Raw genomic sequence first — 11,898 nt, forward strand, 5'->3', positions numbered from 1 at the left:
GAAAAGAACTCTGGCCTCACAGGTTGTGTAATAAATCTCCTGTCTTGAAGATGGGCAAAGGAGGAAGTTGTTGGGAGTAAAAGGTTAAATAGTTCAAAGAGCACGTCTGTAGGAAATGGGGCCCCTCTGGGAAAGCTTTCCAAAGAATCCTTTCTGAAATGTATGGTGTTTTATTTTCTGTGTTATGGGTCTTGGACATGACCTAGAAGGAGATAATCGTGGGAAAAGTGAGAGGTGTGTTGAGTTGAAGGTGATGTCCTCAGCCCCTGCTTTTTCATGTATGACATCCATGGATTTGCCAATACTTGGAAAATTTTCCTAGCGTTTGCCAACTGGTGTTCTATTATCCATCCTCCAGACCTCTTTATTTTTTATTTTTCTCCTTCCCTGGGTGCCTCAAGCCTACTATTCATTCCTTCAGTGCATCCTTTATCATATTTTATTGAGCTGATTCATTTTTCTGTCATAAGGCACCAAGCCATGAACTCAAAAGATAATCATTTTTGAGTGAATGAATGACTGTGAATGAATAATTGTGTGAGGTATTCAGAGAAAGGATTACCATCCTACCTTTATTAGTTTGGCAGAAGAACTGTAGCAATTTACCAGAAACTTGGTGACCTAAAACAGTATAAATTTATTGTGCTATAATTCTTGGGGTCATAGTATGAAATCAATATCACTGGGCCAAAATCAAGATATTGGCAGGGCCATATGCTCCATGGAATCTCTAGGGTGAATTCATTCCCTTCCCAGCACCACCCCCATAGCTGCTCCTAATGTACCAGTTGTAGGCATATTTTTAATTTGAAGCTCATCCTGACCTTAGGATGGAGTACAGAGCTAACTTGTTATTGGTAGAATAAATCAAATCCTAAATTTTATATTAATTAATGGATGTGGTATGGGTAGAAGAATTCAATGTGTTAATATTATGGCAAGCAATGAACTGATGCAATGATAAACATTAATACAGAGGAAGCTCATGGGTATAATGATTCTATAATAATTTTACAGCTTTGGCAATTAATATTGGTATTCCATAGAAGACAATAAACTAGATCCTTTGTGAAGTTATGCACATCCTAAAACTTTTTGTACAATTAATATTAGAAATGTTATGGCTAATTAAATAGAAATAGCTAGTCACAGGGCTTCCCAGGTGGTGCAGTGGTAAAGAATCTGCCTGCCAGTGCAGGAGATGGCAGGAGACAGGTTTGATCCATGGGTCGGGAAGATCCCTGAAGGAGGAAATGGTAACCCACTCCAGTATTCTTACCTGGAAAATCCCATGGACAGAGGAGCCTGGAGGGCTATAGTCCATGGGGTTGCAAAGAGGTGGTCATGACTGAGCGACTTGGCACACTGGAGCACGCAGACAGCTGATAACATGTCATTACTAATGAACATATTGTTAAGAAGAATTGCCCCTCTGAATAGAAAGATTTAAGTGTTATACAATTACCAGGCTTTGCTACCATTTTGGAGTAGAGCTAATCTATTGTTTTCATTAAGATGACTTCACCTATTTAATATAAAAAACTTTCAAAAGATAAGCCTTACTTCTGTTGTCCTTTTTATTTTTTTTTACTTTATAATACTGTGATGGTTTTTATTATTTATTTATTATTATTTTTTAAAATTTAAATTTATTTATTTTAATTGGAGGCTAATTACAATATGGTATTGGTTTTGCCATATAGAAGCCTATCAGGAATGGTATGTCTGTTAGTGCTAGACTTCCAATATTTAGCAAACATATAGGCAGAGTTTTAAATGATCGTCCTATTTTTTGCAGATCTTTCTCATCATTTAAATTACGAATAATGCATACAAAGCATAATTTAATCCACTGGAGTGGGTTGCCATTTCTTCCTCCAAGGATCTTCTCAATCCAGGGATTGAGCCAGAACCTACTGCATCTCCTACACCCTAGGATTTACTTATTTTATAATTAACAGTTTGAACCTTTTGACTCAACCCATTTTGCCTAACTCCCATTCCCACCTCTGGCAACCTCCAGTTTTTTCTCTGTAAGTCCAGTTGTTTTCTTTATTTTGGATTAGACATTTAAGTGAGATGATGTCTTTCTTGGTCTGACTTATTTTTGTTAGCATAATGCCCTCAAGTTTCATCCATGTTGTCACAAATAACCAGATTTCCAATCTCTTTTATGTCTGAATAAGATTTCGGTTATACATACATACATACATACATATATGTATATGTATACATACATATACTTAGTCACTTCAGCCATGTTTGACTCCTTGTGACACAATAGACTGTAGCTTACTAGGCTCCTTTGTCCATGGGGATTCTCTAGGCAAGAATACTGGAGTGCGTTTCCATGCCCTCCTCTGGGGGATCTTCCCAACTCTCAGGGATCGAACCCATGTCTCCTGTGGCTCCTGCATTACAGGCAGATTCTTTACTGCTGGGACACTGGGGAAGCCTCTCTCTCTCTCTCTCTGTATGTGTGTATATATATATATATATATATAAACATGTTTTATCCATTTATAAACATTTTCTTATTCATCCATCCATCAATTAACACTTAGATTGTTTCCGAATCTTGGCTGTTATTAATAACATACTGTTTTCCATAGTGGTTTCACCAAGTTACATTGCCACACATGGTGCACTAGTGTTCCCTTCTCTCATTATCCTTGCTAACACATTTCTTATCTTTTTGGTAATAAGCATTTGAACAGTCTGAGGCGATCATTCATCGTGGTTTGACTTGCATTTCCCTGATGATTACTTATATTGAGCAACTTTTTATGTATCTGTGGGCCATCTATATGTTTTCTTTTGAAAAATGCCTATCCAGGTCCTCTACACATTTCTAATCAGATATATAATTCTGCTATTAATTTTATGAATTCTTTATCCATTTTGTATACCAACCCTTTATCAGATATATGAACTGCAAATATTTTCTCCCATCTGGTAAGTTGCCTCTTCATTTTGTTGATCACTTTCTTTGCTGTGCAGAAGCTTTTCAGTTTGACTTATATGTTATATCCCAATTGGTTATTTTTGCTTTTGGTGTCAAATCCAAAAAATCATTGCCAAGACTGATGTCAAAGAGGTTATTGCCTATGTTTTCTTCTAAGGAGTTTTAGGATCTTTTGAGCTTATGTTCACATCTGTAATCTATTTTCAGTTAAGTGTAAGACAGTGGTTTAGTATCATTTGCTTTGCATGTTTGGTCCAGTTTTCTCAACACCACTTACTAAAGAGAGTGTCTTCTTCCCATTGTATATTCTTGACTCTTTTGTCATGAATTAACCAACCATATATGTGTGGGATTATTTCTGGGATCTCTGTTCTGTGTCAATGGTCTATGGGTCCATTTTTATGACAATACTGTATTGTTTTGATTACTACAGCTTTGTAGTCTAGGCTGAAGCCTGGGGGCATGTTACCTCCAAATTTGTTCATTTTCTCAAGATTGCTTTGGGTATGTGGGGACTTTCATGCTTCCACCTTTTAAATTATTATTGAATTTAGTTTATTAATATTTTGTTGAAGATGCTTGTGTCTATGTCCATCAGATATTGGCCTGAAAGTTTCTTTTCTTGAGATATCCTTATTTGGTTTTGTTACCAGGGTAATACTGGACTCGTACAAAGGGTTTGGAAGTGTTTTCACCTATTCTATTTTGATAAGAGTTTGAAAAGGATCGGTATGAATTCTTCTTCAAAGATTTGGTAGAACTCACCAGTGAAACTGTCTGGTCCTAGACAATTTGTTTACTGAAGGTTTTTGATTACTGATTCAATCTCCTTACTATTAATCAGTAAGTTTAGATTTTCTCTTTTCTTCATGTTTCAGACTTGGTAGGTTGAACAATTTTAGAAATTTATCAATTTCTTCTAGGTCATCAAATTTGTTGGCATGTAATTGTTCATAGTATTCTCTTATGTAGCTTATATTTCTGTAGTATCGTTCTAACTTTTTTTTTTTTTTTTTGGTGGGTCTAGCTAAAGTTTCTCAGAAGAAAGCAATAAGTTTTAAAATGTCATTTTTTTGTTTAAGAACAGATTGCAACAAACCGTATTAAAGGTTCCCAAGCAGAGTGTAAAACCATTAACTAAATAACTGTTTTCTATCATACTATGAAGGTAATTACTAGACCTACTCCTGCTACAAGTGTAGTACTTCAGTGAAGTAGGACTGAAGCTGGTGTTGGATCCTCTATGGCTGATGGAAAGGGAGGGGTGTAGTCCAAGGTGAGCACATACTCTGGTCACAGCTCAAAGTAAACCTATTAGTAGGAAAATATCATAATTAAGATTAAGGATAAAGCTTCATTGAAATTCTCACGTATTTAAATGGAGAAGTAATTATGTACTGATATTGCAAAACCAATCATTCCAATGTTATCATAGGGCTTCCCTGATGGCTCAGACAGTGAAGATTTATCTGCAATGCAGGAGACCCAGGTTTGATCCTGGGGTCAGGAAGATCATCTGGAGGAAGGCATAGCAACCCACTCCATCATTCCTGCCTGGAAAATGCTATGGACAGAGAGGCCTAGTGGACTACAGTCCAAGGGGTCACAAAGACCCAGAAAAGCCTTGCATGACTAAGCGTTCATTGCAATGTGATTATAAAAATGTGCTTAAAGGTTGTTAATTAGCCTCAGTCACAATCAGGAGGTAGGTAGTGGGGGAAGGACAGGGGACTGGAGGGCCAAATGGCTCAGGTTCTTAGAGTATGGTTATGGTCAACAAGTCCACAGGACAAAGTCTTGTTGTGTAACAATCACATGGTTCCTGGGGAAAAGCCAGCTAACCTCTCAGGTCTTGGCCCCTCACCCAGTCCTGGGAGCTCACTCCTCTTCAGGCCCTGTGCTGGTAACCTTGGGTCTATCAGACACCCCTTCCTTAGAGAGATCTCAGGCTGTCCTGGCAGCCCTGCCCTTAGAAGACAACAGCTATTCCTTCCTGAGTCTCCCTGTTCTCCAGGCTGAGCACCTTCAGCTGTTCTCACAGGCTTCTGGTCGCTTCCCTGCCCATTCCTCAATCCCACCCTCCCTGCCTGGACCTGAGCCTGCCTTGGACACAGACATCAGTCTGATGGGTCAGCCCTGTGGGTCCACTGTGTGTGGAGACAACAGATAGGAATCTAAGAAACTGTCATGTCAAAGAAAAAAGGCTCACCTGCTGTGTTGGGAGTTATGTCAGGAAGAGCAGGCCAACTGGCTTGATTTTGTGGAACACAGGACTTTGCTTAAAACTGACATTCCCAGACAGAATGACCAGCCTCAAGGATGGCGTCTAGCAAAGGGTGCTGATATTTGACTTGTGCCCTTAAACTGGGTCTGGTTATCTCTGGGTGTTCTTCCCTCATACAGTGTGCTGTGAGTTTCCTGGGGCTGAGGTATCATCCCCTCCCTGTACCCCTGAACTCAGCACAGAGACTGACCTGGAGGGATGCTCAGCCCAGGTGTGTGGAGAGAGAGGAATGGAGAAATGAGCCGCTTGCAGGCTGGGGAAGCGCAGGATCTACCCACTGAATGAGCCAGCACTCAGCCCTGTGGCGGGGCGGGGCTGGGAGGTAGAGGGGGTGAGGGCTCACTGTGGGGACAGTCTTTTCAAGAGAAGGAGTCTCAGTCATTATCAGCAGAGTGGAGGGGACTGTTAGAATCAGCCACAGAGAGACGCCAAAGCCCAGTTTGTTCACGGAAGTTGTTGTATTAGATTTCCAGGTTATTTTGATTTTGAGAAATTGTGGTCTTTTTTGGGTGCAACTGTCACTTTTCTGAGCTAAGAGTTGACACATGGAACCATTAAAACACTTCCACTGCTGTTCCCATTTCACTGATGGCCATTACATAATATATAGACTCTGTAAGTAGATAATTACTCGTATGTCAATTGTTATTACTCATGGGGCTTCCATAATCGCTCAGATGGTGAAGAATCTGCCTACAATGCAGGAGACCTGGGTCTGATCCCTAAAATGGGAGGATCCCCTGGAGAAGGAAATAGCTACCACTCCATTATACTATGGAGTATATTGGAGAATTGCAACACTTATGAGAATTCCAGGGATACAGGAGCCTGGCAGGCTGCAGTCCATGAAGTGGCAAAGAGTAGGACATGACTGAGCTACTAACACAAACACATGGTACTTAATCATCTCTCAATTTCTGCTGGTCTAATATAGCAATTGAAACCAAATATTTCTAGCTGTTATAATACACAGATTTTTTCAACACTTCTGTTATTGGCACAGTTAGGAATTAGAATGCCAACTTAATTGGGTAGAACAAAGGACGTGCCCAGGAAGAAGGATTTGCAGGCATCTGGCTTTCTTGGGCACCAAGCAATCAGAAAAGACGTCTAAGACCTCTGGGTCCACCAGAGGAGATCCAAGAAAACTAGGTAACATAGCTGGAGTGTTAAGAAGCTCCTAAAGGTCAGTCCCTGCACTGGATCAGTAGAACAAGGCAGACCAAATGATGGTCATGACTTTGGAGCACAGAGCAGCCCCCAGAATGCACTCAAGCAGGACATGTCTCAGGTCAGGGTGGAATTGTCAGCCCCTACTAGAATAGGAGCTCCATGAAGGCAAGGATTCTGTTGCTCACTGCTGAATCTCTAGCTCCTAGGATGGCAATTGATCCAAAGCATGTACTCAAGATATAGGTATCAAATAAATGAATAACTCAGCTCATCTACCCACCCAGTCTTTCATGTACTTGACATTCACTGTGGTGGAAACATTATGGGATGTCTGCCAAGCTCACTTGCTCCGAGATCTCTTCCCTCACAGAGGGTGGGCATTTGGAAGGCCTTCACCCCGGCCACAGTTGATTGCAACAGGTGGACACCTTGGCCATTATATTAGAATCAGAGTCTTGGAACAGGATTCAACAGGGCCCCTCAGGCTTTAGGGTGGCAGAATGGGGAAACGTGCCAACCCCAGAAGGGTAGTCATTCCCTCCTCCACCACCCAGACCCAGCTGTGCAAGGACAGGGACTATGTCTGTTGATTCATGACTGTATCACCAACCCCTAGAAAACTGTCTGGTTCAAGCCTCCATAGACACTTGCAGAGGGATGACTCTGTGGATGTACAGAGAGAAGGAATGGGAGACACAGTCCTGGAAGCCCTCCAGTCCCTGGTTCTCCCCTTCCACACCCTGGCTGCCCCTGCCGTTGGGCTCTGTGAGACGCCCCTGAGCCCCAGCTTTGTATTTGTGCTTCCTTCTTTCCTACATTAATTCTGATTCAATCTGATACTTGCAAACAGAATTTTGTATTAAACTCACTCATCACTCCTACATGTACCCATTTCTTCTTCATGAACTTATTGCTTCTTTGAAAAGTGAGGCTTAATCCCTATGAACATGCTCTATACTTGCTCTAAAAACAGGGATGATAGATATGAAAGACAAGCCTGTCAACATGATGCCAAGCAATTAGAATATTGAATGGAAACGTGATAAGAGAGGCACCCAGGGAGTCTTGGGAATTCTAGGAAGGGAACCTTGGGGTCAGCAGCTTTGGGTTTAAGTGATCTCACCTGGGTATATATCCTTTACATGGATTTCCTCATTCTTCAGTGAAACATGATTAATAATCTCCCCTCATACAGGTTTGCCTTGAGGTTTACACAAGCCTATGAAAATGTTTTGTACTCCATGGAGTTAATCCCTGAACATTTGTCAAGCATTCACTGTGTTTTAAGTTCTAATGGCAGCTCTGCGTGAGAAACAAACAAGGAAACTAAATCAGATCTTAGGCCAAGTTCTGGAGAGATACTAGAAGTCTGGATCAGAGTCTGACTCAGCAGGTCTAGTCTTTGATCTCTGTGGATACCCTCAGAACCATCTCGCCATGCCTGTGCAAACATTCATCCTTACCTCAAGCACTTGACTTTAAAACAGAGTTGCTGCTGTTTTTTATTTTTTGCTCTTGTTATAGATCCAAAGGAACAGAAACAGCAACAACTTATGAAAAGGACAGAGAAATTCCCATGTATTCCTCTTCACTTTTTGTGGGTCAGCAATTTAGCCCTGTGACTCTGACCCTGACACATGAAGGTGGTCCTTCAATTACAGGTGGAGTGAAACCCACATGCCAGCAGGAGCAAATCTTCCCTCTTGGGTACATGCCCTGGGTCTGGGAAATTCCGACAGAGACTGGCCCATCAGCATCAGTACGTGACTCTCTACCAGCCATCCTTGAAGCCTGAGAGAGTCAGGGATGGGAGGCAAGTTTGTGGTGACTGAGACAGTTTGATAGCTGAGAGTCATCAGGAAGGGAAGGCAGTTCATAGTATTATTATTATTAAAAATAGTCCTGATAGTACCAACAACCCTCTGAAGTACATTCTCGGGTCTAAAGAATAAGAGATAACAAGCCCTCTTAGTAACACGAACTCTTCTTATTAAGTGCCAGATGAGTTCCCCTACCTGCCACAAATAGTGAAACCCTGCATGTAGCAACAAAGATCCAGCACAACCAAACATAATAAAATAAGTAAATAATTTTTAATTTAAAAACTAGCCCTATAAGCTGCCCAGTGTTATTCTTCATATACAAGAAAGGAGGAGATTGTTTCACTATGGATAAAACTTGTGAGATGATCTGTTTTCTTACTTTTTTCTGAACAATGAATAATTAATAACAACAAACAAAGGAAAGAGATTATTAAATGTTTTCAGAGTGTGACTATATTTCAAATATATATGAGTTTTTATAACTTATTATTAAAAACTTTTATTGCCACGGAATTGATTTACCCTGTTCTGCAGTGTTAGGTGTACAGCACAGGGATTCAGATTCTTTTTTCCTATAGGTTACTACATAATATTGAGTGTAGTTCCTCATTTTTCACTGTAGGTCCTTGTCTTTCCTACTCTTTTTTAACCTTTATCTCAAACTGTCACATCTTAATGGAACAGCCATTTTGGAAATTCACTTTCCAGAAATGTACTGGCCGTGCTGAATTTTCCTGTGCCATACCTCCTTCTGACAATCTTGGTTCCTTCTATGTGTCCCCAGTCACCTCTCTGATCCAGTCTCCCCAACCCATGTGTGGACCAGGGAATGGTACTCTCCTGTTGGAGGGGCAGATGTGGTTCCAGTACAAGTGGATGCTGACCCCAGCCTTCCACCGTGACATCCTGAAGCCCTCCATGGGGCACATGGCCTACTCTGTCCAACTGATGGTGGTGAGTCCACCTCTGATTCATCTGCTCATACTCACACCAAGCTTAAGCCATAGTTCACTCTTAAGTAGATATATCCATTAAACATCCATCAGACACAGCCCCCTAGAATAATGTGCTCAATCCCAGAGACAGGTACATTACACCCTAGAGTGTACAAACATATTGTCAAGTGCTGAAACTCCCTTCTACAGCCAAGCCTGTTCCCTCTTGCAGACACATGGACATATTATTACCCATCTTATATGACGCACACCTCAACATACATGTGCTACTGCCATATAGAGATAAGAATTTGGGGCTATGGTGGGGCTGCATCTGGGCCCCCAGAGTCCTCATTTCTGGCTGGGACCACTGTTCTGGGGCAGACACAGTGATCAAGGAGAGGAAGGCTCACCTGCAGGAGGAGGGACAGCTAGAGAAGGAGAAGACTAGGAGGAATGTGAACTTCCTGGACATCTTCCTCTTTGCGAGAGTGAGTGTGGGCGGGAGAGGCCTGAGCCTTTGGGCAGAAGCAAACAGGAAGGGATACCTGCACTCTGGTCCTGCCTCCATAGATGGAGAATAGGAGCAGCTTGTCTTACGAGAACCTGTGGAAGTTTCAGTTGCCTTGGAAAATGAAAATGATTCATGTTGTCAAGCAGGGTATTTCAAGGCTATTTATACTAGAGAATTAAACCTGATTCTGAACAATATCACACTGTTAAATAAGATGCCTCAAGGATATTCTATTCAAGGAGGCTTTTTTTTTTTTTTAAATCAGCTTGTTTGTTTGTTCTTTAACATTTTGTATTTTTTACTGAAATGAAAGTCACTCAGTAGGGTACAACTCTTTGCACCCCTATGGACTGTAAAGTGCCAGGCTGCTCTGTCTGTGGAATTCTCCAGGCAAGAGTACTGGAATGGGTAGCCACTGCTTTCTCCAGCAGATCTTCCTGACCGAGGATCAACCTGGGTCTCCTGCATTGCAGGCAGATTCTTCACCCTGAGCCACCAGCCCAGTTTTTATTGGAGTACAGTCAGTTATCAATGTGTGATAGTTTCAGGAGAACTCTGAAGAGACTCAGTCATCAGGAAGCTTTTAAAAATATTTACTTTTCTCTTTTATTTCAAACTGTCTAAAGGTTTAAAAAATGTAAGCATATGATAGTTTGCAGTATCCTAGAACAACTCAAACTCCCAGATCAAGTCAGAAATACTATCTTCTCTTTATAATACTTACATTTTGTAACAAAAGAGAGATTGGTTTAAGAAAACAAATACAAAAAACAACAACAAACCTGGAAGCCCAGTCTGAGCTCTGCCTTCACCTTCACCCTCCCCCAGGTGGGTGGGGACATCCTCCCATATCAGGCTGGGTGCTCAGGGGAGGTCAGGCACAGTGATCCAGAAACCACTGCACCATGAGTGTCTCTACACTGAGCCCCTCCAGAGCCCTGGGCGGGGTCTCTGGGCTCCTGCAGGTGGTCTCCCTGCTCAGCTTGGTTCTGCTTCTGCTCAAGGCGGCACAGCTCTACCTGCGCAGACAGTGGCTGCTCAAAGCCCTTCATCACTTCCCATCTCCTCCTTCCCACTGGTTCTATGGACACAAGCGGGAGGTAGGATGGAGCTGGATGGGGGAGTGGGAGGGTCGGGAGGGCTGGAGATCGAGAGCATGGTCACACTCAGCAAGCTCATACCTGGCCCTGTGCTTGCCTGAGAGCACAGATGTGCAGTCTGATGGATCAGCCCTGTGGGTTCACTGTGTGTGGGGACAACAGACAGGAATCTAAGAAGGTGTCAAGTCACAGGAAAAGAGGCTTACCTGCGGGGTTGGGTTACATCAGGTGTGGAGACAAACCGGCTTGGTTCGTTCAGACTAAGGGATTTTCTGGTCCTGTAAGGTCAGTGCCAGAAACCCACACCAGAGGCCACACACAGGAGCGAAGTTCCCAGGATGGGGCCAGGTGAGGAGAACTGCCTGCTTGGTGTCCTCTCTCTGAACTATGAGCTCTTGGAACTGAGCCTGTAATCCTCCTCACCCTCAGCCCCCAAAACAGAGCCTGCACAGAGTGGTGTCAGTCCGTTGTGTGGAGGGACAGGCAGGAGGGAAAGGAGCAGCTTGCAGGTTGGGAGGGGCAGCACCTGCCCACCCAGCACCGGCACCAAAGCCTGGGGGTGGGGGAGCTCAGCGCAAAGTCAGGGCCCACATGGACATGGGTCACCAAGCCACCAAGGGCCTGTGGCTTAAAGAAGTTTTAGGAGATAATCACAGGTTGCAGAGAACTGAGGTCTCTCTTTCTCAGCAGCACGATTAGAACAGAGTGGAGCCAAAGATAAGAACTAGAAGCAGCCCAAGCCCCACGCAGGCTGGCCCAGTACCTCTCTCCCCTCTCCTTCCTAATCTCCAGCACCTTGGGTCACTCAAGGTCCTCCCCCACTGCCTGTGCATTCCAGCCTCTGGGACTCGGCTCCCATGCGCCCTCTCCCCAGAATGATCTCATCCCTCCCATGACTGTCTCACAAGCCGCAGGCCCAAGTCATTTTCATCCTGGGTTTCCCAGGAGAGGAGAGGACTCTCTTTTTCCCTTGGATGTCCTTCTCACAAGTCAGTGGTAACTGGATGCAGCTATTTCTCTCTGCAAGATCATAGCGATGAGCTTCTTCTAGGAAACCTTGCCTCTGGCTCAGGTTTCTATCCTGAAAGCATCTTGGTAAGTTAT

At 43.0% G+C, this 11,898-nt stretch overlaps 1 protein-coding gene across 5 annotated transcripts in view; it reads left to right on the forward strand.

The window, feature by feature from the left end:
• Positions 1–4,719: 4,719 nt before the first annotated feature.
• LOC120856188 (cytochrome P450 4A11-like) overlaps positions 4,720–11,898 on the forward strand; it is an 18,921-nt gene continuing 11,742 nt past the window's right edge. For 2 of the 5 annotated variants that reach the window (XM_040231233.1, XM_040231237.1), the window contains exon 1: positions 10,600–10,794. In XM_040231233.1, the coding sequence (XP_040087167.1) occupies positions 10,600–10,794 (195 nt within the window). Of the gene's footprint in view, positions 5,461–10,567; positions 10,795–11,898 lie in introns of those variants that run through there. The other 3 variants (XM_040231235.1, XM_040231236.1, XM_040231234.1) reach the window with 3 other exon arrangements.

The sequence above is a fragment of the Oryx dammah genome, unplaced genomic scaffold (assembly GCF_014754425.2).
Source record: "Oryx dammah isolate SB20612 unplaced genomic scaffold, SCBI_Odam_1.1 HiC_scaffold_28, whole genome shotgun sequence".
In the NCBI taxonomy this organism is placed as follows: Eukaryota; Metazoa; Chordata; class Mammalia; order Artiodactyla; family Bovidae; genus Oryx; species Oryx dammah.